The following is a 26,117-nucleotide window of genomic DNA, read 5'->3' on the forward strand; positions in this document are numbered from 1 at the left end:
GCAGCGTCCTAGGCCACGCCCAGTCTCCAGGCCCCTCCCAGGCTCGCGGAGCGCCCTAGGCCCCGCCCAGTCCCGCGGAGCGCGCTGGGCCCCGCCCAATCCCCAGGCCCCGCCCCCGTCCCCGCCCGCCTTCCCAAGCGCGGGCGAGCCGAGAGGGGAGGGGTCGCGAGGGGAGCGGGAGGGAGCCGAGTGAGAGCGAGCGATTTCCTTCCGGCACGTCGCCCGCTCCGGGTGAGGGGGCGGGGGGATTCACTTCCGGGCCGGTGTTCCGGCCCGTTCCGGCCCGTTTCCACCCCCGGAGGTAGGTGTTGCTGCCCGGCCGGCCGAGGCCGCGCTGTCCCCGGGCCCCCCCGGCCCCCGGCCGGCCCCCGCCCCGGGCCCGTCGGCCCTGCCCGGCCCTGCCCGGCCCTGCCCGGCGGACACACCCCCGCGCCCGGCCTGTCCGGCTCTCCCTCTGTTGCAGCTCTCGCCCCTGCCCCGCGGACGGGAGACGCTGGACTCCAGGGGCCTCCTCCACCTGGGCGGCCGCCGCCAAGAGCCAAACTAAAGTGCTGGTGTAGGCTCCGGGATAAACACGGCTGCGTGCAGGATGGCATCCGCCGAGGCTCTGGTTGGAGTCAAAGTTTCAAAACAAACGAGAACGCTTTGGAAAAAGGTCAGGTTAGCTGAAGTCGGCTCCCGAAAGCCGTGTCTCCACTTTCCCATCCAGTGCCAAGTGCGTGGAGTGTGCGGGGCAGCGCTGAGCTGCTCGGCTCTTTCCAGTCACCTGAGAACCGCATAGCTAGTGAAGGGCCGGAGGTCTGCGGTGTCTTCTGGGGGACCTTACAGACTGCTCTGGCCGGTCGTGACTGGTGGGTGTGCTCACAGGCTGAAGGTCTCGGCTGGTTAAAAAAAAAAAAGAAAAATTAAAAGTTTTGGCCATACTTGGCAAATGCTTTATTTCTTCAGACCCTGGAGAACTGAACTTCTGAATCCGAGTCTCACTGGTGAATTCGCAGCTGTAGGTTTTGGTAGCTGCAGGCAGATGTCTGAGCACCCGTCTCCCTCAAGGTCTCCCTTAGTCTCCGTATCTGGGGTGACTCTGCTAGAAGTCCTATTAGCAATGCCTGTGGGCAGCCTAGCTCCGACAGCCAGAACAATTGGCCTTGTGGTGTTAATCACCTTAGAAAATAATAAATGTAACTAATGCAGTGTGTGGTAGAATACTGCAGAAGATATCTGAGCATTCCATCCACCTGTCATTGCGTTTTTTTCCAAAGGCTTGTTTCCTTCCTCCAGAGAAGAATTCTAAAGTTGTCATGGGACTTTTTATTCTGCAGAAACTTTCTGATGAACACTTTAACCACAGCCAAAGCTGCCCTGAGCGCGCCGCCCGCCTCGTTCTGCTCAGCTTGTATTCTATTACAGTCGTTACTATGAAGAGGGTACGGTCACAGCATGGGTGTTCGGGGATCTTTTTTGTTCTGGTTAACTGTGTCTTGCTACAGCTCTAAAAGCTTCTTGGTAATTCTACTTCCACATCTGCAGATCAGAAAGGAGGTATTTTTTATTTTGGAGGGTTTTTAAATTTTACCAGGTAGTTGTGGAAGCAGTTCGAAGTCTGGTTGTTAATGCACGTGTGGTTTCCTGTCGAGCAGGGTTGAATGCCTGCCCGCGGCCTTCCGGCGGGACCATGGAGAAAGGAGGCAACATCCAGCTGGAGATCCCCGACTTCAGCAACTCGGTGCTTAGCCACCTGAACCAGCTGCGCATGCAGGGCCGCCTCTGTGACATCGTGGTGAACGTGCAGGGCCAGGCTTTCCGGGCTCACAAAGTAGTCCTGGCCGCCAGCTCCCCGTACTTCCGGGACCACATGTCCTTGAACGAGATGAGCACCGTCTCCATTTCGGTCATCAAGAACCCCACCGTGTTTGAGCAGCTGCTGTCCTTCTGTTACACAGGCCGGATCTGCCTGCAGCTGGCTGACATCATCAGCTACCTGACGGCCGCCAGCTTCCTGCAGATGCAGCATGTCATTGACAAGTGCACGCAGATCCTCGAGGGCATCCACTTCAAGATCAGCGTGGCCGACGTGGAGCCAGAGTGCACTCAGGTGAGGACCAAGCACCCAGAGAGACCGCCGGAGTCTCCCAGGGTCACCCCCAATCTCAGCCGCCCCCTGAGTCCCCGGCATGGCACATCGAAGGGAACCCGGCGGGGTCCAGTGAGCGCGGTGCTGGACATCAGAGAGCTGAGTCCTCCCGAGGAGTCCACTAGTCCCCACATCATCGAGCAGAGTTCTGACGTCGAGAGCCGCGAGCCCATTCTTCGGATCAACCGGGCAGGCCAGTGGTACGTGGAGACGGGGCTCGCAGACCGTGGGGGCCGGAGCGATGACGAAGTCCGGGTACTGGGAGCCGTGCACATCAAAACGGAAAACCTGGAGGAGTGGCTAGGGCCCGAGAGCCAGCCTTCCGGGGAGGAAGGAAGCAGTGCCGAGGACGTCACGGCCATGGTCATCGACACCACCGGGCACGGCGCTCTAGGCCAGGAGAGTTACTCCCTGAGCTCAGCAGGACCCAAAGTCGCCCGCCCGACCAGCAGTGAGGTTGACAGGTGAGTTCTGCCTTGGGGTGAGGGACTGCTGTGCAGGCCCACTGAGGAGGGCCCCCGGTGCAGACAGCAGGAGTTGCTGTGCGTCTCAAAGCTGGAGCTGCGCCGGGAGATTGGCATCTTCCTTGCTTTGTTAAGATTGATTGATTATTATTGGAAGGGTAGATTGACAGAGAGAAAGAGGTAAAGGGAGAAAGATCTTTCGTCTGCTGGTTCACTCCTCAAACAGCCGCAGCAGCAGGCAGGAACTGAGCTGATCTGAAGCCAGGAGCTTCTCTTCCAAGTTTCCCACTCGGGTGCAGGGTCCCAAGGCTTTGGGCCGTTCTCCACTGCTTTCCCAGGCCACAAGCAGGGAGCTGGATGGGAAGTGGGGCTGCCGGGATTAGAACCGACACCCGTATCAGATCCTGGCACGTGCAAGGCGAGAATTTAGCCACTAGGCTACCACATTCTTACTTTTTGTAAAGAGGATGCTCCTGGTAGTGACAGATTCCAGGTGTTGTTCTGAGAGCTGCACAGTCCGTGATGACTGGGCTTCCTCAGGGTCCCCGGCAGGGAGCTCCTGCCCCACCGGGGCCTGCAGGAGCTGAACTTGGCCTTGTAGAGCTGTCAACTTCTCTTTGTATCTGTCCATCAGATGAGAGAAACAGTGATTATTCTGTTCAAATGAGCATAAACAGTAATTCCAAAGAAGGATGTATTCCCCTTTTCATTTTTAGTTGCGTTTTCCTTGTTCTGTTTCCTGGGTGAGTGCTCCTGCCACAAGCCCGAGACCTCTCTCCCTAGCAGGCTTCTGTCTGCCATGCTTCACTGGTCTCTGCGGAGTCGTTGGGTGGAAATAGCACTGGCTTTAATCTAAGTAAATTGAAAGTAAAAACCTTGACTGAAACAAAGAAGCATGCTAACGTAGGCTGTGGTGTTGGTCACTGTACCACTGTACCCTCTTCGCGTTGACTGTGTGAGCGCTGAGCACTGAAGCAGCTCCTACTGTGGTTAAGAGCTGGCCTGCACTGGCATGGGCGCTTAGACCTGGAGATCCACTCCACACAGCACCATCCTGTGTTAGAACTGTAACAGCAATGATAACACCTTCACGTGCGCAGGGTTTTCAACTCCATGCTGTAAATCCACAGTCTGAACTATCTGTCCTATCATAATAGGGTGTGGAGGGAACAGCCAGCAGCCTGCTTGCCGCATGGAGACAAAGTTGTAGACGCAGTTTGGATTGGTTGTTCTGATGTTTCCCAGTGCTCGCAGAAGGGTGGAAAGCTTGTGTTTAGCTTTAGCTTCACAACTCACATGGTCTGTTGTGTCAGCTTGTATTGCTTCACCTTGCAAGGGCCGACCCTTCTTACCTGAAGTTGGAGTGTGTTACTGGTGAAGGGTGATTTGTGTGACACAGGGGAGACGTCATGGCGTTGCACGTCCGAAGCTGCTTTCCTAGGAGTCCCCTTGGTGCTTCTCTTCAACAGGTTTAGCCCGTCTGGCAGCGTGGCCCCCCTGACGGAGAGACACCGAGCCCGCAGTGAGTCCCCTGGCAGGATGGACGAGCCTAAGCAGCCCAGCTCCCAGGTATGCGTGTGCGGGAGGGCAGCCTCTGGCTGAGTGGAAGAGGCAGCCGTGCAGGCTGCGGGAGAAGCTGCACTGGGCCCAGCACAAAGACCGTGTCTCGTGACGTTCTTCTTGACGCTTGCTGATAAGCACGCGTGGACTCCACGTGCGGTGTGAGCAGGCTTTGGAAGGGGGAAGATGACAGGGTGCAGTCTGTGGGCCTGTGGTAATAAAACTGGTCCCTGAAGACTACCTGTAGGTGATGTAGCGCCTGAAATGCAAAGAATCTGCTTTAATGAGTGTGTGGATACGATACCGTGTGTATGCGTTCACGACCGCTAACAGGTACTGTTACACATCACGCAGATCCTGTGTGCATTGTACGTGTATACATTTACTGTTTTGCATGCTTGTTTGTTTTCATTTATATTATTATTTAGTTGAGATTTATTTGGCAGGGCTAGTGATGGAGAGATACACTGAGGCTACAGCGCCAGGCCCCTGCTTTATTTATTTTTATTTTTTTTGAAATTCAGAATGATCAACAGGAAAAGAACGATCATTTGCTAGTTCATTCACCCACAGCTGAGTCTGGGCTAGACCCAAGTCTGCCTTACTGATTCCTCCGGGTCTCCCACGCGGGTGCAGGGTCCCAAGGCTTTGGGCCGTCCGCCACTGCTTTCCCAGGCCACAAGCAGGGAGCTGGAGGGGAAGTGGAGCTGCCGGGATTAGAACTGGCGCCCATATGGGATCCTGACATGCCCCAGTAAGTAGTAAATCTTAAAAAAAAAAAAAAAAAAAAAGCTAGAGCCAAAGCTCAAGAAATCTTTCTGGGATGCAGGCGTCCTAAGCAGCAGCTTAACCTGAAATACCACACCCGACCCTAAGCCTAACTTTAAAAAACAAGATGCTGCCTTGCTTTTTTCTTTTAAAAAATTTTACTTATTTGTTTATTAAACATTTACTTATTTTTATTGAGCAGGCAGATTTACAGAGAGAAGGAGAGACAGAAAGATCTTCCATCCACTGGGTTACGCCCCATGCTGTAGCAGTCAGAGCTGAGCTGATCCAAAGCCAGGAGTTCCTCCAGGTCTCCCACACAGGTGCAGGGTCCCAAGGCTTTGGGCCATCCTCTGCTGCTTCCCCAGGCCACAGGCAGGGAGCTGGATGGGAAGTGGGGCCATCAGCACACGAACTGGCACCCATATGGGATCCTGGTATGCACAAAGTGAGGATTTAGCCACTGAGCCATTGCACTGGGCCCAAGATTTTTTTTGTTTCCAACTTCACTTTATTTTCTGAAGGACTTACAAGAACCTAAAGACCGTATGGAACCCATGTTAAAATATACAATCTATAGTGTTGAAATCTGTGGTTTCTGCAATACAGAGTGAAGGGAAACTGAAGGAGTGGCGTTTTTGTTTGCCCTTGAAATTAGTATCAGTTTACTCTCTTGTCATATCTTCTTTTTTCTTCTTTTTATTATTATTATTATTATCACTTTATGATACAATCAATAGGCCCTGGGATATCCCTTAACCCCTACCCAAGTCCCCTCTCCCACCCATCTGACTTACCCTATATTATTACTATAGTGTAGTTCTTCATAAACAGTCATACATCCATCATTGCAGGCATGGACAATGGCAGGGATTCCAGCATCCTGTTGTCAAGATATAATTAACAGTTTCATTGGGAGTCCATCTCTACTCTGAAAGTAAAGATGTATACTGCATTGTATCCTCACATCTGGATGTGATAGTCTCCATTGCACTGTTACCATATTCCCCTTGAATGAAAAGCCACAATACAAAATCAGCAACAGGAAGAAAAATAGAAATTTACAGTGCCTTAAAGTTAAGTAACATGCTGCTGGACATGATAGTCTCCATTACACAGTTACCATACATCCCCTTAAATGAAAAGCCACAAAACAAATCAACAACAGGAAGGAAAAGAGAAATTAACAACACCATGAAGTTAAATAACATGCTACTGACTAATGTGTCCCTGAAGAAATGAAAAGGAAAATCAAGAACCTTCTTCAAGAAAATGATGCTACTACTGTATGATCTATGAGTCAGTGAAAAATTTAATGAGGAAGAAAGTGTTTTGAAGAGATAAAACTAAAAAAATTCAAAATCCATGAGATATAGTTTCCACTTATCTTTGTTGGTGAGATATATCTCCTGTAGGCAACAAATAGATGGGTTTTTAGTTTTTTTTAATCCAGCCTACTTATTTATGATGTTTGATTGATAAGTTTATCCATTTACATTCAGGGGTAATATGAATGGGTGGTAATTTGGTCCTGTCATTTTAGCAGTGGGTTGTTCATTGATTTAGTCTTCTGTTATTTTGCTGGGATGTGCTTCACATTTGCGTTTGGTTTTGGTGGGTGCTATTCCTCTTCCCTGTCAAGAGAACATCTGGTGGGAGGAGCCCAGATAAAGTCAGTACTGGCATGGGTACCTTACTCTCCTGGCCATGTGACTGTGGCTGGGAGAACCTACCTGTGCCAGGGTGCCTGCTGGGGACCCTAGCTCTCCATCTACTGCTCCTGCTTGGAGGGAGGGTCCTGAGCTTGTGGGCGGCCACCCACCAAGTGGCACTGGGCCTCGCCCGCTGGCCGCCTGGCAGCATCCATGGATAAGGACACTACATGTAGGTGAGCAATGAATCATGAAGGACCCTCAACGACAGAATTACTGTACTTGCAGGTAAGTGAGGGGACTGAGACCTAGTCGTGTTGAGGTGAGAGACTGGAAGATCTGTATAGGTCAGACTAATTCACCAGCTCACATGGGAGTCCTGAGGTAGTCTTGTTAGCACAGAGCATCACTGACCACCATATGCCACCCCACATGAACGCTGTGGCTGGGGGCTTATGTAACAGAGCTGGGTCCCAGTACCCTGACTGAGTGTTAGAACAGGGGACGGGTCACATTAGGCAGGGCCATGACATTAACAAGCACGCAAGAGAACCAGGTCCAGGGGTAGAATTCACAGGGGATAAGTGGGCCAAAGCCTGTGGAAATACAAGTCCCGCTGGTTAACTCAAGAGTTGGGGTGGTGATGGGCTGAGCCAGGTATGAACATGGAACATGCCAACACTCACAGGTACTGGAGCCGAGAAATAGGCTGGGCAGGTCCAAGCTGCAGCACCTGCATGTGCATCCTAAAATGGTGTGGGGAGGGCCAGCTTGCAACATCCTCCAGCTCAAAGGCCAAGATGGAGGGGCAGGCCGTGCTGGGCAATGGCCTAGCTCCTGCTGACATGCATGACATCTGGGTCTAGGAGTAGGCTGAGTGGGGTAACCAGAGAAACTCCCCTACGGGGTCATAGCTCCCACTGGTGAACACATGGTTCAGAACTAGGGGGCTGGGCAGGCTGGGCAAAGTAGCGCCATCCTTTGGCAAGAGTGTGAGTTGGTTTTAGAAGGAGGCGGACCAGGCAGGGCCGAGCAGACCTTAGCCCACTGGCGAGTGCAGTAACTAGGCTGGAGTGCAGATCATGCCAGGCAGGGTTCACACCTACTGGTTTACACGAGCCGGCGATGACAGCAGGGCCAGGTTGCAGCACCCACCAGTGAGAGTTGGGACTAGGGACTGGCTGGGCAGGGCAAAGGCAAAAGCTAAGACAGATGAGGGGCTATGCCAGGCCAAGTCAGAGCAACCATTAGCATGCGCAAGATCTGTAGATGGGAACAGGCTTGGTTTGGGAGCTAAGGGGACACCCTGGCCTGGGTGTGATTCAAATTGGTGAGTGCAAGGGCCAGAGTGGGGGCTGAGGTCAGGTCTGGATATGGCTGCAGGGTACCTTGGCATGGATGTGGGCTGGGTTTGGGATGCGCCAGACTGGGCTAGAATCCAGCACCAGCTGGTGCTCTTGAGAACCAGGGAGGGTATAGCACAGGCTAGGCTAGGTTTCTGCTCCCGCTGAGCTATACATGAGCTGTGTCTGGGTATGGAGCAGGCTTGGCTGGGCTGTAGTGCCCAACAACAAGTTCCGGAATGGGTGAGGGCCAGTCAGAAAAGGCCACTGTTCTGTGGGACAGGAGGTGGACTAAATAAGGCTGGCCCATCGATCCACCTGTGGGCGCAAGATCTGCCATTGGGAGAGATCATGATGGAGGAGCTTGAGTAACTCCTCTGTTGGGACACACACTCTACAGGTGAGTACAAGAACCAAGACAGGGAGGAGCCAGACCAGGTCACAATATGGTACCCCAGCATACATTTGGCTTAGGTCTGAGACAGGCCAGACTGGGTCAGTTCACATCACCAGCTGAAGAATATGAGTGCCAGAATGGAGTGTGGGTCAGGCCGGGGTGCAACACCAGCCAGTCCGAATGAGGGCCGAGACCAGGGGCTGGCAGGTCTGGGCTAAGTTGTAGACCCCCCAGTGTGAGCTGGAATTGGGGGTGGGCGAGGTCCAGCCAGGCTATAGTAACCAATGGCAAATGCCGAGATGAGGCAGGCTGGGCCACAACACCCAACCTGCACATATGAAACCTGGGGGAGGTGGGGATGGACCCAGTAGGGGGGGCCGGTGGGGGGTTCCCATTGGGCGAGCATGAGAGCTGGGATGGGGGCAGACCAGGCCGGGCAGGGCCACAACATCTGCTGGCCCACATGTGAGCTGGATCGTGGAAGGTCAGGCTGTACTTCTGGTACATGCATAATTCAGAGTGGGCGCGGGTTGGTTGGGCTTTGCTGCAGCATCAGCTGGCAGATGCTGGCACAGGTGGCAAATTCTATCAGGAACAGGCATGGCCAGACAGTTGGTGGCACTCGCTAGCACCAGTATGGACTGGATAGTGGGGCTGGTTGGGATGAACAGTGCTTCAATGCCCATTGACATGTATGAGAGCCAAGTGGGATATTGGACAAATGGGACCAGTCAGCTGTACGTACTGGCAAGCACAGGAACCAGGGTAGGGGGCAGGCCTGGTGGGGGTAATTGCAGGTCACTCCGACGAGGCTACAGCTCCCACTGGTTTGCCTAAAACACGGGACTGGAAACAGAACTGACCTAGCAATTGTAACTACTAGTCTGTGTGTAGGCTGATTTGGGTGACAGACTGTGTCTGACCCTGTATTGGCAAACACATACAAGAATCAGATCTGGGATGGCCTCAGATGAAGTTTCTTTGACGATTTCCTACCAGTTAAAGTGCTGGACTCAGGAACCCCAACCGTGGAGAGAGTGGCAGGTTCAGTGGTCTGAACATGGAGTGCATGTGTCAGCGCTCGGCCTCCTCAGTGTCTCCGAGTACTGGACGGCATATCCAAAGGCACGTGGATGTATGGCAGCACACTGGAGCCTGCAGAGGACGCTTGGTACCAAGTGTTGGCAGTGAAGATCAGGGCGGAGAGAAACTATAAATTGAACAGTAACAGCCAGTGGATTTGGGAGAGATTTCGTCGTGATTGGAGTGGTGGAATCAACAGCAATTCAGGACTGTTGAAGTATCAAAACCTCTTAACTAGAAAATAGGGCCCAGATCAATTTTTTAGAGGTTAAAGTCCTTGCCTTGCACATGCCGGGATCCCATATCTTTGCTGTTTTAATCACAGCGGCCTCGCTTCCCATCCAGCTCCCTGCTTGTGACCTGGGAAAGCAGTCAAGGACAGCCCAAAGCTTTGGGACCCTGCACCTGCTTTGGAGACCCGGAAGAGCTCCTGCCTCTTGGCTTTGATTGGTGCATCACTGGCCATTGCGGTCACTTGGGGAGTGAACCATTGGACAGAAGATCTTCCTCTCTGTCTCTCCTCCTCTCTGTATATCCGCCTTTCCAATAAAAATAAATAAATCTTTACAAAAAAAGAACTAGAAAATTTACCAATTTACAATGCCATGAAGTTCTTAAGAGGTTTTATACTTTAATAGTCCTGAGTTCTATTTTTCTTCCTGTTGTTGATTTTGTATTGTGGCTTTTCATTTAAGGGGAATATGGTAACTGTGTAATGGAGACTGTCATATCCAGATGTGAGGATACAATGCAGTATGCATCTCTACTTCCATAGTAAAGATGGACTCCCAATGAAACTGTTTACTATATCTTGACAATGGGATGCTGGAATTCCTGCCATTGTCCATGCCTGCGATGATGGATGTATGACTGTGTATGAAGAACTATATTGTACTATAGTAATAATGTAGGGGAACTCGGGGGGGGGGGGATGGAATTAGGTAGGGGTTAAGGGATATCCCAGGGCCTATGGAACTGTATCATAAAATGATAGTGATAGTCAAAGTAAAAAAATAAATTAGCATGATTTTGGGGGGAAAAAAAAGAACATCTTTAAGTTTCCTTTGCAGGGCACATTTAGAAGAGGCATGTTCTTTTAACTTTTCTTTACTGTGGAAGAATTTTATTTCATTTTCAGAGACAGAGGAAAGCTTTGCTGGGTACATTATCCTGGGCCGACAATTTTTTGCTTTTAGAATCTGAAATATGTTATTCCGTTCTCTTCTGGCCTGTAGAGTTTCCTGTGAATTTAACTGGCATTCCTTTATATGTCAATTGATTTTTTTCACGGGCGCATTTAAGGAGCTTTTGCTTCTGTTCGATTGAAGAGAGCTTGATTATCATGTGTCTTGGTATAGCTCTCTTTTGGTCAAACCTAGTGGGAGTTCTGTGCCCCTCCTGGATGTTGTTCCCAATTCTTTCTCCAGATTAGCAAAGTTGTTTTGTTTTGTTTTGTTTTTTAAGATTTACTTTATTTTTTTGCAGAGTCAGATATACAGAGAGCAGGAGAGACAGAGAGAAAGCTCTTCCATTCAATGATTAACTCCCCAAGTGACTGCAATGGCTGCAGCTGCACAGATCTGAAGCCAAGAGCCAGGAATTTCCACCAGGTCTCCCATGCCAGTTCAAGGTCCCAAGGCTTTGGGCCATCCTCGCTTGCTTTCCCAGACATAGGCAGGGAGCTGGATGGGAAGCAGGGCTGCCAGGATTAGAACGGGAACCCATATGGAATCCTGGAGAGTTCAAGGCGAGGACTTTAGCCGCTAGGCCATCCTGCCGGGCCCCAGTTTAGCAAAGTTTTCATTCATTATTTCATTAAATACATTTGTAAACCTTGTTTCTCTTTCCGTACCTTCTGGGACTCCCATAACTGTTACATTTGGCCTTGTTTAAAAAAAAATTATTTATTTTTTGATAGTCTTACATAGTTGATTAGGGCACAAAGGGTCAAAAGCTACAAGAAAGTGGTTAAGACTATTGTTTCCACACTGATATTTTTTTTTTTACCTGTAACTGGGGTCAGGGGAGAAACAAGGGGTGAAGCCCCACCCGGTCTCCCACCCATCCCAGGTCCCTGATGTGGGGCATGCTCCAAGGGTCTTGCTCAAGCAGTTTTGATAGTTCAACAGCTCTGAATTGCTGCCAGTCTCGCAGTTCCAAGCGCGATGAAATCTATTCAGGATCCACTGGCTGACATAGTCTCTTCATGGTTGGGGTTCTGAGATCAGCAGTTCAATTGGAGGGATCTCCAAAGAAACTTTGTCTGAGGCGATCCCAGACCTGGTTCTTGTGTGTGCTTGCCAGTACAGGGTCCAGCACCATCCGTCGCCACAATCAACTGGTGGTCTCAATTGCTGGGTCGATTCTGACCCAGTTGGCTTATCCCCTTACCTGTCTCAACCTTTGCCTTTGATGCTGTGGCCTAGTATCCCTGGCTCATGTAGATCAGTAGGTTTAAGAGCCTAGCTTGGCATGACCTGTGCTTCAGCCTGATTTCTGTTCTTCCTTGTGAACTAAGGTTTGCTCAGTCCTGCCTTATTCGCCCCTTTCCATAACCAACCCACACATCAGTCAGTCATTGGAGCTAGTTTGACATAGTCCACCTTAGAGTCTCCGTTTGCCCAGGTTTTCACTGATTATGCTGTCCACTGCTCCATCTGAGCCTCTGAGGAGGCTCAGCTCTGGCATTTGCACTCCATGGCAGACCATGGAACCTGCACATCTCTTCATGGTTGGGGTTTTGAGTCTGGCATCAGTTGGGGAGATCCCCAAAGAAACTTCGTCTAAGGTGATCCCTGACCTGATTCTTGTGTGTGCTTGCCAGTACAGGACCCGGCACAGTCCATCTCCCCAATCACCTGGTGGTTGCAATTGCTGGGTCAGTTCTTTTTCCAGCCCTGCCTTCCACTGGAACCAGTGGTGTTACAGTCCAGCCTGATTCTGTCCAGCACACACTTGGCCCTCACACAAACCAGTGGGAGCTGCAGCCTAGTCGGAGCGACCCACAATAACCCCCACCAGGCCCGCCCTCTGCCCTAGTTCCCTTGCTTGCCAGTATTTACAGCAGACTGGTCCAGTCTGTCCCACATTCCATTCAGCTCTCATACATGTCAGTGGGCGTTGAAGCCTAGTTTAACCCAACCAGCTCCACTATCCAGCCCACATACGTGCTGATGGGTACCATTCTGTCCAGCCACCCCTGCCCTAGTTCTGGTTTTCATGCTCTCCAGGGGGAGTGATAACCCAAGAGGAGGGTGCCTACTATTTCCCTACTATGCCACTCCCATTCCTGGATCATGCACTTTCCAGATGGTTCTGTAGTTTAACTTGACAGAATAGCCACCAGTGCCTGCATCTGCTATCTGATGCTGCAACAAAGGCCAACCAACCCTCACCCATTCTGCTTTATGTAGGGACAGTCAGCCGAGCCTGTCTCTTCCCTGATTTGGCTCACATGAGGCCCATAGGTGTTGTAACCCTGCCCGGTCTGGTCTGCCCCCATCCCAACTCACCCTGTCCAGTGGGCGAGGTATTCCAGCAGGGCGGCCCCCCACATTTCCCCTATCAGCTTACCCACTCGCTCGCTGGTTCCTAGTAGCGCTGTGTCCAAACTGGCATGACCCACCTCACCTTGGCATTTGCTAGTGGGTGCTGTAGCTTGGCCCGGCCCACCCCAATTCCAGCTGGTGAGGGTTACAATCTAGCCCAGCCCAGTGTGTACCCTATCCCAGCTATAATGTGTGTTGGTATGTGTTGCGACCATACCTGGCTTGACCCAACCTGTTCTGGTGCTTGAATTTGCCAGCGGGTGATGTGAACTGGTTCAGCCTGGTCCACCCCTGACCTGTGCCAAATGTATGCCAGTGGGTACCTTTCCCTGGCCTGGTCTGCTCCCTATCGTGTTTCATGCGCTCACCTGCAGGACTGTGTCCTGCCAGAGGAGTTGCCCAGGCTCCTCCATCAGAGCCTCTCTCAGTGCCAGATTTCGCTCATACCATACCAGTGGGTCCATGAGCCAGCCCTACTCAGTTCACCTCCTGTCCTAGCAGGAACAGAGGCTTTTCCTGACTGGCCTTCAACCCAAACTGGTCCTTGCTTTGGATGTTTCAGCCCAGCCACGGCTTGTCCATACCCACATACAGCTCACACATGGCTCAGTACGGGTTGAGACCTAGCCTAGTCCATCCCACATCTCCCCTGGTCCTCCAGGACACCAGATGGTGTTGGAGTCAGGCCTGGCTTGGTGTGTCCAGTCCTAGTCCACACTTGTGCCAAGGGAGACTACAACCGTAACCTGATCAGAACACAGTCCCCATTCCAGCCCATGTGCCCCTTGGTGGGAACCTCAACCCAGCTAGGATGTCCCCTTAGTTCCCCAATCAAGCCTATTCCCACTCCTTGATTATGTGCGTACCAGTGGTGGTTCTGACCCAGCTTGGCTTAGCCCCTTACGTGTCTCAGCCTTTGCCTTCAGTGCTATGACCTAACTTCCCTGGCTCATGTAGACTGGTAGGTATAAGAGCCTAGTTCGGCATGACCTGTGCTCCATCCTGATTTCTGTTCTTCCTTGTGAGTTGAAGTTTGCTTGGCCCTGCCTGCAACCCCCTTCCAGTTGCAGTATGGTGCACCCCACATCTTATTTCAGGATGCACTTTCAGATCCTGCTGCCTTGACCTGCCCAGACTAATATTGTTGGTTTCTTTACTGTAAGTAATGGCCAGTTCCATGGTCACACATAGCTCAACCCATCACTACTCCAACTCTTGAGCTAACTAGCAGGACTTGTATTTCCACAGGATTCGGCTCACACTTCCCGCACCGAATCTACCCCCCGGGCCTGGTTCTCTTGTGTGCTGTTTAGTGTCTTGACCCTACCAGGTGTGACCTGTCCACTGTTCCACCACTCAGTCAGGTACTGGTACCTACCCCTCCCAGGCAGGCTCCCAGCCGTAGCTGTCGTGTGGACTAGTGTGTGTTAGTCAGTGATGTTCTCTGTAAGAGCCCATCTCAGGATTGCCATGTGGGCTGGTTAATCATTCTGGCCCAAATAGATCTTATGGACTCTCCCTTCCAAACCACCAGGTCTCAGTCCACACACTTGCCAGAAATTTCTGTGACCCCATTGCTGGGAATCACCCAAAATTCATCCCTCAACTACACTCACACTGGCTTATCCGTGAATGTCCCTAGGCAGGAATTACATACCCTAAAAACCTCAGAGCTCCCCATGGGGCAAAACCTCGCACCCAGCAGCCACACTGGCCACCAGAAGCCTAGGACTGGTCACCGTGTGGCAGCAGTGACCATGGCCTGAGTCCCCAGCATTGGTTCCAGCCTGTCTTGAGGCACCCCCTACAGCCGCCACGCTGCAGGGAGCTGCTTTTGTCCCAGCCCCACAGCCGAACACTGCCCAAACTCTTCCTGCCATATAATGTTAGTGGCAGGGCACAGCCAGGACCTTAATCCAGTTCCCAAGTTTCCCCCATGGTGTACTTATCCTGAGGGAAGAGCTCTCTTGGGCCTGGAGAAAGCCTAGGACTCAGTCACTGTCTGTCGGCAGTGACCATGGCCTGAGTCTCCAGCATTGGGTCCAGCCTGGCTGGGGCACCTCCCACAGCCTCCACACTGCAGGGAGCTGCTTTTGTCCCAAATCCACGGCCGAACCACATTTGGCCTTTTAATAGCATCTTTCAACTTTTTTTTTAAGATTTATTTATTTTTATTACAAAGTAAGATATACAGAGAGGAGGAGAGACAGAGAGGAAGATCTTCCGTCCGATGAGTCACTCCCCAAGTGAGCAATTCGAAGCCAGGAACCTGGAACTTCCATCCGGGTCTCCCACACGGGTGCAGGGTCCCAAAGCATTGGGCCATCCTCGACTGCTTTCCCAGGCCACAAGCAGGGAGCTGGATGGGAAGCAGGGCTGCCGGGATCAGAACTGGCATCCATATGGGATCCAGGTGCATTCGAGGTGAGGACTTTAGCTGCTAGGCCATGTCGCCGGGCCCTTTCAATTCTTGAATACTTTTCTTAGCTTCACCCAGCTCTTCTAGTATTTTGTTTGTTTTCCCCGGTGACAGGAAATGGCTTCTAATTTTGATTTTCTTTCTTCTGCCTCCTTCATATTGTTTTGGAGAGTCTACACTGTATTATTATTTTTTTCAGTATCGGGAGTAAGGGGGGAGATAAAGGGAGAAGCCCCACCCAGCCTCCCACCCATCCCAGGTCCCCGATGTGGGGCATGCTCCGAGGGGCCTGCTCAAGTGGTTTGGTTTTTTTTTTTTTTTTAGATTTATATTTATTTATTTTTATTGGGAAGTCAGATATATAGAGAGGAGGAGAGACAGAGAGGAAGATCTTCTGTCTAATGATTCACTTCCCAAGTGGTCGCAATGGCCAGTGCTGCGCCAATCTGAAGCCAAGAGCCAGGAGCTTCTTCCAGGTCTCTTACATGGGTGCAGGATCCCAAGGTTAGGGCCATCCTCTGCTGCTTTCCTAAGCCACGAGCAGGGAGCTGGATGGGAAACAGGACTGCTAGGATTAAAACCGGTGCCCTTATGGGATCCTGGCGCTTTCAAGGCGAGGACTTTAGCCACTAGGCCACTGTGCCGGGCCCTCAACTCTACTTTTAATTTGCTCCACTGTATTCTTCATTTTTAATATATCAGCTTTCATTTGATTCATTTCCTGTGTGACATATTCCTTAAATTCCTTGAACTGCTTTACTATGTGCTTCTTGTTAGTGATCAGAAGCTTTAAAATGAGTCTTATGGATTCTGTGTCCCCCATTTTCTCAGTGTCTTCTCAGTTAACTCTGAGGTTGGCATAGTGTTTTGCTCCTTTGCAGGGGAGTCTTCAGTAATATTCATTGTGCTCTTGGTCATTGTACTTCTGGTTAGTACAGTCTTCTCCTTTGGGTAGATTTCTAAGCTGTGTCACGCACAGGTCTACAGTTTGATTTTCCTTAGTGCAGTTGGTACACGGCTCTTTGCAGTCACTTGTGCCACTCCCTCCAGTGAGTTCCAGGTCTATGTCCTTATTTTAGATTTCCACTATGGTCTCCATAGCCCCGGCTCCTGGCTCACCAGTCTCCATCTGCTTTGACACTGTGCTGAGGCTGCACTGTTTTCTGTACAACTTTTCTCCCACTTCTGGTTGGAGCAGTTCCCAGGATTAGGGAGACACCAGGTGTCCTATATAACTAGATTATTGTTGGTAGTGCTGACCTTTTTTTTTTTTTTTTTGGAAAGTCAGATATGCAGAAAGGAGGAGAGACAGGAAGATATTCCATGTGATGGTTCACTCCCTAAGAGGTCGCAACGGTTGGAGCTGAGCCAGTCCAAAGCCAGGACCCAGGGCCTCTTCTGTGTCTCCCACGTGGGTGCTGGGTCCCAAGGCTTTGGGCCGTCCTTGACTGCTCTCCCAGGCTACAAGCAGGGAGCTGGATGGGAAGCAGGGCTGCTGGGATTAGAACCAGTGACTGTATGGGATCCTGGTGCGTGGAAGGCAAGGAGTTTAAGCACTATGCTATCGCTCTGGGCCCAATAGTGCTGATCTTGGCAGAACCTGTTAGGTGTTAGGTCTGAAGGCCACACAGACCTATTTTGACCCATGCGATGCTAAAGTCAGTTTTACTTTCCCTATAAGACCAGTGCAATCCACTGAGCTCAGTGCATGCACAATTCACTGTTTGTTGTCCCTGCAGTCTTAAAGTCTTTGCCACATTTTACGAAATGGTGCCTGATGTGCCCTTACTAGAGTTCTTGATCTGCTGGCCGTCAGCTCTGAGGGTTACGTGGACCTGTCTTGGGCGAACCTGTAGGATGCCATATTATTGCAGTTCACTGAGCCAGAAATGAGTTCACTCCCAGCTCAGTGCATGTGCAGTTCTGTCCCTTAGTCTTTGCCTCCCTATAGAAAATAGTGCCTGATTAGGCTCTAGGGGGTGGCTGATCTATGAAATCTACCCTGTTCCTGCACCCTTGTCTGGGACCTGCTGCTCTGTCTACTCCTGTTCAAATCAAACAGACCAACAGGACGGACAGTTCGTTTTCTGGGTTCACCTCCTGAACTCCCGGTGAACGCCCCTTCTCACCTGGTTGCTGATGTAGTTCTGGCTGCCGGTGAGATTCAGGTCACCTTGCTGGATGCCACTGGGGTATAGGTCACTGCAACACTACACCATTGTCTCTGCTGCTTTTCCATGTCTGTCAGTCTCCAAGTGCCGCTCTGCTGCTCTGTCCTCTCCTGCTTCCTGGAACGTGCCCACTGCTTCACGCTGGCTAGTGTTTCTCCATCTGTTTAAACATGTCCTTACGCTATCTATCATCTTGATTCTCCCCAAGATGTATTTATTTTTATTGGAAAGGCAGATTTACAGAGAGGAGAGACAGAGAGAAAGATCTTTCATCGGCTGACTCTGTCCCGAAATGGCGTCAAAACCCAAAGCTGAGCTGAGCTGAAGCCAGGAGCTTTTTCCAGGTCTCCCATGTGGTGTGAGGTCCCAGGGCTTTGAGCCAGCCTCTCTTTTCCCCAGGCCCCAAGCAGGATCAGCAGGGGCAGTGGAGCAGCCCAATGCCCATTTTGGATGCTAGCACTTTCAGGCTCAAGATTAACCAATTGAGCTATTGAACCAGCCCCACTCCTAACTTTAAAAAAAAAAATCACTGTTGCAAGAAAATGTGGATGGATTGACATTGCATAGCTGATTTGTTCATCCTGCACTGCACTGATAATGTCTTCACTGTTATCTAAAGCACTCGATGTTTATTTTTTAATTTCTTAAAAAATATTTATTTTTATTGAAAAGTCAGATATACAGAGAGGAGGAGAGACAGAGAGGAAGATCTTCCTTGTGATGATTCACTCCCCAAGTGAATCATAACGACTCCATAATGGCTGGAGCTGAGCTGATCCAAAGCCAGGAGCTAGGAGCTTCTTCCAGGTCTCCCACTTGGCTGCAGGATCCCAAGGCTTTGCGCCCTCCCAGGCCAAAGGCTTTCCCAGGCCACAGGGAGCTGAATGGGAAGTGAAGCTGCTGGGACTAGAATCGGTGCTTATGTGGCAACCCAGCATGTGCAAGGCAAGGACTTTGACCACTAGGCTGCTGCACCAAGCCCTGACTGTTTATTTTTTTTAATATTTATTTTTACTTGAAAGCAGATGTGAAAGGCAGAAACTGCGCATGCGTTCCATCTGCTGATTCAGTCTCCAAATGGCCACAGGATCCAGAACTGAGTGTTCTGCAGCTGCAAGCCAGGAGCTTCTGCTGGGTCTCCCATGTGGGTGCAGGGTCCCAAACACCCAAGCACTTGGAACATGCTCCACTGATTTCCTAAGCGTCATCCGAGACATGGACGGAAGTGGCGCAGCCAGACACCCATATCAAGTGTCCAGTCAACCATCACCATATTGCATGCAAGTGCCGCACCACTGCCCTGGACCCTTGAATGTTTGTGTTACACGTGGCTTAGGAATAGCAGACTGTTACAAGCATTTTTAGTGTTGTTGTAGCTAGTTTCAGAAGCAGAATGACAGGTCGAGATCTCCCATCGTCGTTTCCCTTCCCAAATGACAACAGCCTTGGCAGCCAGGAAGCAGGAGCCAGGAGCTCCTTCAGGTCTCTCGCCTCCCGAGCGTGTGAGCAGAAAGCTGAACCGGAGTCCCAGTAGCTAGGACTCAGTCCACGCTGGGATGCGCGTGGCCCCAGCTGTGGCTGAGCACCCTGAACCCAGCAGCCACCCATAGACTCTAATCATGGTAAGAGCTAGATGCTGTGCTCAGAGGTTGGAAGAAAAAGTTTACTCATCTGATTGGAGCTCTCTTTCTCCTCATTTCTTAAGTGTATGATTGTGATGCAAAGCTGACTATCCTGCAAATAAATAACGAAGACAGCCCTTACAGCTTCACTGGGAGGGAGGGCTGGCGCGGTGTGGAACACATGAAGCTACCACCTGCAGCACCCGCAGTACCATTGTTCTGTGCGGGCACTGGTCTGAGTCCTGGCTGTCCACGTCTGTTCCAGTCCACTTCTAATGTACTTGAGAAAGAAGCCAAGGATGGCCCAAGTCCTTGGGACTCTGCACCTGCAAGGGAAACTCGGAAGCAGCTTTGGACTCCTGGCTTTAGCACAGATCGAGCTGTTGGCCAAGTACTTGCCATCATCAGCTGCCCTGCCGGGATGCACCTTAGAATAGCCTAGACTCAACCCAGGCACCCATGCGGGAGTCAGGTAGCGTTGTGCCCGACACTCTCCCTAGCCCTGTAGTTCATCTTTCTTAAACCTGTTTTTGTGCCATTTATAGCTGGTACAGTGCTAACTCATGGTGAGCCTTCTGTATGTATGTTAAATTTTTGCCTCCTATGGAATTGAAATCTGCCTAAACACAAAGACTGTATTTTCTGATCCTTTTATCTATTACAGACTCTTATCAGATGCTGAAGTGCAGTCATGCATCACTGTTTGGAAGATGCATCATTAGGCGATTTCATCCTGTGATCATCTTGTAGGACTCCCGTCTGTAGCCCATCATTGATCCAAGCGTTACAGAGCATGTGACTTCCCGTCTAAGTCGCTGCTTGTTTATTAACGCTACTTATGTGTTTATTAAGGGTGCAATAAGTAACCACTTAACTAGAGAATTGTATTGTCACTTGTGAAAGTTCTGTTTTTTAAATTATTTTTTGTTACTGTCTTATGATACAGTTCCATAGGCTCTGGGATTTCCTGTCCCCCTGCATGAAAGGCTCAATTTTAGAGATCTTTAACATTAATGTACTATATTAGTAGTTTTACCATCTTTTTTTCCTTTTTTTAGGATTTGTTTATTTTTGTTAGAAATGTTTACAGGAAGAAGGAAAGATAGAGAGGAAAATGTTCCATCCGATGGTTCACTCTCCAAATGGCCACAGTGCCTGGAGCTGAGCCGATCCAAAGCCAGGAGCCAGGAACTTTCTCCCAGGTCTCCCATGTAGGTGCAGGGTCCCAAGGCTTTGGGCCATCCTCTTCTGATTTCCAAGGCCACGAGCAGGGAGCTGGATAGGAAATGGAGTGGCTGGGACACAAACCAGTGCCAGTGTGGGATGGCGGTGCTTGCAGTTGGCAGGTGAAGCCATCACACTGTCCCTTGGTTGGTTTTGTTTGTTTGTTTCCTCAAAGTTGAGAGAGAGGAAGACAGGGAAAACTTGTGTCTGCTACTTTACTTCCCAGATGGCCACAAGAGCCACAGCTGGGCCAGGCTGAAGCTACAGCTTCCCCTGGGTCTCCGCCACGGGTGCAGGAGCCCAAGCACTTGAACTAGCTTAGGCTGCTTTCCCAGGTACATCATGGGGAGCTGGATCAAAAGTAGTGTAGCCAGAACTGAAACTGACATTCCTATGGGATGTCAATATCACAGCCATCGCTTAACCTGCTGCGCTGCAGCACCAGCCCTGGTAACTAAATCTTTGAATGACGTATTGAGATGTGGCTAAGCTTCCATGTGTCCCATCTTGGAGTGCCTGGTTCGGTACCCAGCTGCACTCTTGCCTCCAATAGAACCTGCAAGGCAGCAGCCGTGGCGACTGGGTTCTGCTGCGCCTGCTAGTAGCCAGGCTGGGGCCCTCAGCTGCTGGCTTCAGAAGGAGCCCCGTTTGGGAGCAGATCAGCCAGCGTCACTTTTGCTGTCTCTGCTCTTTGCCTCTAACATAAATAAAACTTTTCAGGAGTGTTTCAGTTGGGGAAATGCTGTGGTGTTGCAGATAAATCCGTTACCTGCAGTGCCAACATCCTGTATGGGCACCAGTTCATGACTTGGCTGCTCAGCATCCCTTCCAGCTCCCGCTCATGTGCTTGGGAAAGCAACAGAGTATGCTCCAACTGCTTGGGCTCGGGCACACAGGTCAGAGACTCATACTTCCGGCCATGGTCCAGCCTGGGCCGTGCAGCCATTTGGGGAGGGAAGCAGCGGGCGGAAAACCTCTCTGTCTCTCCTTCTCTGTGTAACTCTGGTTTTCAAATACATTTTAAAAAATGTTTTAAGGGGGGAAAAGAATCTTTATTAATGAACACTTTAAATGCTGTACTTAATAAATATTTTTAAAAAATGTTTTAAGGGGGAGAAAAAAGAGCCAGGCACTGATTAAGTATTCCTGGAAATTTGGCAACACAGAATATCCCTGTATTTACAGAAATTGCCAAGACATAAGAATGAAATGGTCCATCTCTTAGTGACAGAGAAAGCTTGGCGGCAGCCATGTCCACCGTTGCTGTTTTATTTCAAGGCAATAAAACTTACCAATTGCTGCCTTCAACAAGGACCCAATCTGCAGTATGTCTGTTTATTTGCTCTTCCATTGCAACTTTACTGCAATGGTTTTTCAGGTGACAGTAATCATGTGAGATTTTTTTGTAATAAAAGTTCACTGATTACTAAAATGCATTATTTCGTGAATGGGGACAATACTAGTTGTTTGCTGTTGTTGTTAGATATATTTATTTGAAAGACAGAGGGGGAAAGAGAGATCTTCTGTCTGCTAATTTGCTCCCCAAATTGCTGTGGCAGTCATGACCCTGCCAGGCCAAAGCCAGGAGCCAGCGCTTCTTTGAAATCTCACATGGGTCCAGGGGCTCAGTCGCTTGAGCATCTATCTTATGCTGCTTTGGCAGCAGCATTAGCATGGAGCAGTTAGGACTCAGACTAATACGCATATGGGATGCTGGCTTCATAGGCGACAGCTTTATCCACTGTGCCAACGCCAGTCCTTAACATTTCTTTCTATTCAAATCTGTTTGGGAGGCAGTTACAGAGAGCTGGGAGAAAGACATGCCTTCCCTCTTCCGGGTCTTCCCTCTGGCCTCAGAGCAAGCCAGTGCAAGCCAGCTTTGCATGCAGCATGCGCCTGCTGCGGCACAATCCAAAACGTCTCAAGCTGATCAGATTGTTTGAGGGACTTGTACTTCAGGGTCATAAATAATATGAGTTGTAATGTTCAAAGTAGGTAGCATTGAGTACCTTAAACATTTTTAAAGATTTATTGATTTGTATGAAAGGTAGTGACTGATAGGACTCGTCCCTCCAGTGTCTGACTTCCCAAACAGCAGCAACAGCCGGATCTAGCCAGGTGGAGCAGGGGCCGGCCAGGCTTCTTAATGAGGAATCGGATCAGAAGCAGAGGGACTGGGTCTCGGATGTGGGACGCAGACATCCCTATGATGGCTTAAGCTCTTGTGCCATGACACCTGCCAGTGACTCATGACCGTGTAGTAATGTATTCGAAGGAGCTTACAGAGGAGCTGTTGGCTGTTCTGTTCATTTTACAGAGTAGAAAACACTGATGAATAATTACAAACCTTGATCAAGGCAACACAGTAAACCAGAAATATTGTGAGACTTCAGTCTTGGAGCAAAATATTGATTCCCCAAACCTGGGGAGAATTGCCTCTGTTGGAAATGCTAAATAGCGTATCAGAACGGAAACAAGACACATTGGAAATTAGAATGGTACAAGAGTAATTGCTGGTTTATTTTTTATATATGAGTTGATTACAAATGGCTACAGTTGAGGGGGCTGGGCAAGACCAAAGCCAGGAGCCTGAAGCTCCCTGCAGGTTCCCACCTGAGCATCAGGGAGCAGGAGAGGGCCGTCTTACACCGCTTCCCCAGGAGTGTGGGTGAGGAGAGCACCCGGGCCAAAACTAGTGTATCACTGTGGGATGTGCATGCCGTGGGCGCCATCGGCCTGCTGCTCGTGGCTGCTGCAAGGTAATCATTACCAGCGTACCACTGTGGGATGTGCGTGTCGTGGGTGCCATCGGCCTGCTCCTCATGGCTGCTGCAAGGTAGTCATTACCAGCGTACCACTGTGGGATGTGCGTGTCGTGGGCACCGTCAGCATGCTCCTCGTGGCTGCTGCAGGCTAGTCGTTCTTAGAGCTTGGACGCCACCAGGTTGTTTATTCTTATTGGGAACAGTATAAAATGAAAACTGTCAAATAATAGCTTTACAAAACATTTACCCCGAAGACCTATTGCCTATTATAATCGAGACAGGAGTACAGGTTAACAATAAACTTAAATATAAATGTATCAATGACTTAACATATTTTGAAAACAGCCCATTAGTAAACTAAATTACATAAATCAAAGAAGTCTGTGTTAACTAGTAATCTTATTGCTGGACAAAGTAAATGAGTTTTTAGATACTTTTACAATCCTATCAGAAAGCCCTGGGTGTGGCTGTGGAATCCAGGTACTGCCACAGTCCCAAGGCAAACTACTCTTCCTGTTGATATGCAAATGATGTGCCCTGCGTTATCAACCAAGCTTAGTAGTAGTAGTGATCACCAGAAAGCACTAAGTGAAAAGCCATGAAGTCAGTCACTGCTGTGAAATCCCTCCATCAAGCTGAAGATCTGAATTTCAGTCTTCCCAGTAATGTAGCTATCCTAAGACTCCGAGGTGAACAGCCAGGTACACCTGTAGTGCCAAGTCATTAAAATGCGCAAACTAAAATCTTCACAACTCCATTTTGACACGACAAAATTTTACTCCATTTGGCAATAATCTTAATACAATCCAATCAACCTTATCTACTGTCTCCACAAAATGGGAGATAAATCCATTGGCATTCTTGAGGCCTCATAAGAATATCAAGGGAAGCCCTAGGATTCGAAACCTTTGAATTCTTGGATGCCTTTTTAAAGATGGCTAAAAACATCTGAAACAAGATTTTTGTTGGTGAAGTTAGCACAACACATTATAGAATACTCAGTTATTGACATGAAATCATCAAATACCTTTGAAACAAATACAAAACGTTTACCAATTCAAAGCAATAAAAAATTTGATAACTAGCGGAGACAATGAATAGCACATTAATTTAACTTTTACCTGGAAATAGTTTAATAGTGCATTAGAGTTAAATTCTATGCCAAGTTATTTATAAAATTTCATATTTTTGAAAATATCACAAATAAGAGTTACAAGAGACAAATATCTTCTTTGAATTCTAAATTCCCAAAAGTTGTTATGGATATACGGATGAAATCAGCTTGCTAAACATTTATCACAACAAAGGACCTTCCAAGGTACAATTGGCAAGACTAGAGAACAAGTTCCATAAAATCGTTCCTTTTCCTTGACTTTTTCTTCTTTATCATGTTATAAAGATGTTTAAAAAGTGGGTGACCAGGCAACAGAAAACTTAAGAGTCAGGTAATGGAAGTCTGGATAAATCAAAAGAAGGCCGGGTTAACAAAATCAGCATCCCAAGACCTGCTATCAGAGCAAAGCATCCAGCCAAGCTTCCAGTGGGTGGGGTCCCACCTTCCTCCCCTTCAAACTCAAAATAGGCAGATTGACTCTGCACTCCTGATTCCAAGACTCTGCAATTCCTATGCCTCATGGCCACATACAAGCAGACAGCACCCACTCTGGGGGCTCCACAAAAGGCAAACATCGTCTGACACAGAAACCAAGCCCAGAGGCGAGCACCCCCAACCCCCGTTTGTGCTCTTGAGATTTTTACCTTTGGCTTGGTTAAATCTCAGCGCCCACTGGTTAGGCGGAAAATTCAGAGCCCACTGGTTAGGGCGGAAAACGCAGAGCCCACTGATTAGGGCGGAAAATGCATAGCCCACTGATTAGGGCAGAAAATGCAGAGCCACCGATTAGGACAGAAAATTCAGAGCCCACTGGTTAGGGCGGAAAACTCAGAGCCCACTGGTTAGGGCGGAAAACGCAGAGCCCACTGATTAGGGCAGAAAATGCAGAGCCCACTCACTGATTAGGGCGGAAAAGGCAGAGCCCACTGATTAGGGCGGAAAAGGCAGAGCCCACTGATTAGGGCGGAAAATGCAGAGCCCACTGGTCAGGGCAGAAAAGGCAGAGCCCACTGATTAGGGCAGAAAATGCAGAGCCCACTCACTGATTAGGGCGGAAAAGGCAGAGCCCACTGATTAGGGCGGAAAAGGCAGAGCCCACTGATTAGGGCAGAAAATTCAGAGCCCACTGATTAGGGCAGAAAAGGCAGAGCCCACTGATCAGGGCACAAAATCTCAGCCCACAAGCTGAGGCTGGGGGCTCATCCAATTTTACCTGAGGTCCTGAAGTCCCAAAGTTTTGAAGTTCTGCTCTCCCTGTTCAAGCACCAGTTCTCGGGGTTTAGACCTGCCAGCAAACCCTGAGGTCACCGAGGGCGAGGCAGATGGTGGCCTTCGGCCACAAGAAGCACTAGAGAGAAGCTGGAGAGGAGTATCCACTTCATTAGGCACAGGTTACAGGTTATAAAGGATAAGGAAGGGGAGGGCAGGAGGGAAACTTCCGGCAGACCCCGCGCCCACCAAAGACGCTGTAATTGGCTGTGTGACATGTCTATCTCCCTAGATCTTCCGATCATGTCAGAGGTCATGTTCCAGGTGTACTTCCCTTGACCTTCTAGCCATGTTGGAGGTCACACTCCCGGTGTAGGCCTGAAGGCTATGCCTCAGGCCAAGGGGAAGGTTAGGCTTAAGCCACGCCCTCCAGGCAGCAGGACAGGGACCTGGGTCCACACCTGTAAGAAAGCTGGGAGGGAGGAGGAATATGAAGAGACTTCATCTGTGTTGTGGATAGAACTACCTGCGGTGTCAACATTCCATATGGGAACTGGTTGGAATCCTGGCTGTTTCTCTACTTCCCCGCTGATACGCTAGGGAAACCAGTGGAGGGTCGCCTGAGGACTCGGGCCCCTGCGCCCACG

General features: G+C 49.8%; 1 protein-coding gene across 5 annotated transcripts in view; it reads left to right on the plus strand.

The window, feature by feature from the left end:
* Positions 1-139: 139 nt before the first annotated feature.
* Positions 140-26,117, plus strand: part of ZBTB37 (zinc finger and BTB domain containing 37) — a 29,147-nt gene continuing 3,169 nt past the window's right edge. Inside the window, exons 1-5 of one of the 5 annotated variants that reach the window (XM_058660688.1) lie at positions 140-301; positions 464-655; positions 1,320-1,424; positions 1,638-2,595; positions 4,065-4,164. In XM_058660688.1, the coding sequence (XP_058516671.1) occupies positions 1,673-2,595; positions 4,065-4,164 (1,023 nt within the window). In that variant the 5' untranslated portion in view covers positions 140-301; positions 464-655; positions 1,320-1,424; positions 1,638-1,672. Of the gene's footprint in view, positions 302-463; positions 656-1,221; positions 1,425-1,637; positions 2,596-4,064; positions 4,165-22,699; positions 22,881-26,117 lie in introns of those variants that run through there. The other 4 variants (XM_058660689.1, XR_009244953.1, XM_004596282.2 and 1 more) reach the window with 4 other exon arrangements.

This window comes from Ochotona princeps, chromosome 2, assembly GCF_030435755.1.
Source record: "Ochotona princeps isolate mOchPri1 chromosome 2, mOchPri1.hap1, whole genome shotgun sequence".
In the NCBI taxonomy this organism is placed as follows: Eukaryota; Metazoa; Chordata; class Mammalia; order Lagomorpha; family Ochotonidae; genus Ochotona; species Ochotona princeps.